Genomic DNA, 934 nt, shown 5'->3' on the forward strand with positions numbered 1-934 from the left:
GTTTACTTAAAGTACAGTAACTAATATAAGTTATTCATATATTTAATCATTACTATTAATAGTACATTGAAGAATGTCATCCACTTGCAGAGATCAATCAAGTTTATAATTTTTCCTTCAGTCCCTCCTGTGGTTTTATTGAACTATTGTTTGATGATTTTTGTAAAGGATGGACTGTACAGCCATTAGTTGAACCATGTAGAGTGAGTATTGAATTATATACATATGTGTATAAAATTTATTATAATATTATGTATAGTTACATCAAGATGACATTGACAAATTTGATGAAGCTATATATCCTCTTCCTCCATCTTGTTTGGTATCAGTAGATGCATCACCTAATGCTGATCCTACATTACATTACTCAGTACCACTGGAAGGAGTGGCTCATCCTGTTACATTATTGATTAACCAAAAACTTCAACTGGAAAGTAATAGTTAAATATTATTATTTTTATATTTATTAAACTATACTCATGTAGAAGATGTATTAGAACTTATTGCCAGTCATAAAACTACTTTTGAAAAAGGTATAAGTTCATAAATGAACTGTTGCTATGATTTTTTAAAATAATAGAAAAAGATAGAGAACTTGCTGAATTAACAAAGAAATTATATGAGTCACTCCAGAAACAGTCAGCAATAGCTAAAGGTAAGTTAGGTAACAGCATGAGTTTATTTCTATCAATAATTTTAATTATGTAGAAAAGCAAGAATTATCGGAAAAAATGCTAGCATTGATAAAAGAACAAGAATTACCCAAACAATTTGAGCCTGATGACAAAGCAGAACAAGGTATATCATATAGCAGGAAATTTAGTTGCCAAAATATTTCATTGTTTATAATCAAGCAAGTTTTACAAGATAATTTTTTTAACATCATTCACCCTATTACGCCTACATGTACTTGCCGGGTTTTAAATTTTCATTA

General features: G+C 28.7%; 1 protein-coding gene across 1 annotated transcript in view; it reads left to right on the plus strand.

The window, feature by feature from the left end:
- Positions 1 to 934, plus strand: part of LOC109587101 (uncharacterized) — a 5,704-nt gene that overhangs the window by 2,545 nt on the left and 2,225 nt on the right. The window contains exons 4-8 of the mRNA XM_020003321.1: positions 63 to 203; positions 260 to 434; positions 486 to 533; positions 581 to 655; positions 709 to 798. Of these exons, the coding sequence (XP_019858880.1) occupies positions 63 to 203; positions 260 to 434; positions 486 to 533; positions 581 to 655; positions 709 to 798 (529 nt within the window). The remainder of the gene's footprint in view (positions 1 to 62; positions 204 to 259; positions 435 to 485; positions 534 to 580; positions 656 to 708; positions 799 to 934) is intronic.

This window comes from Amphimedon queenslandica, unplaced genomic scaffold, assembly GCF_000090795.2.
Source record: "Amphimedon queenslandica unplaced genomic scaffold, v1.1 AMPQUscaffold_12685, whole genome shotgun sequence".
NCBI lineage: Eukaryota > Metazoa > Porifera > Demospongiae > Haplosclerida > Niphatidae > Amphimedon > Amphimedon queenslandica.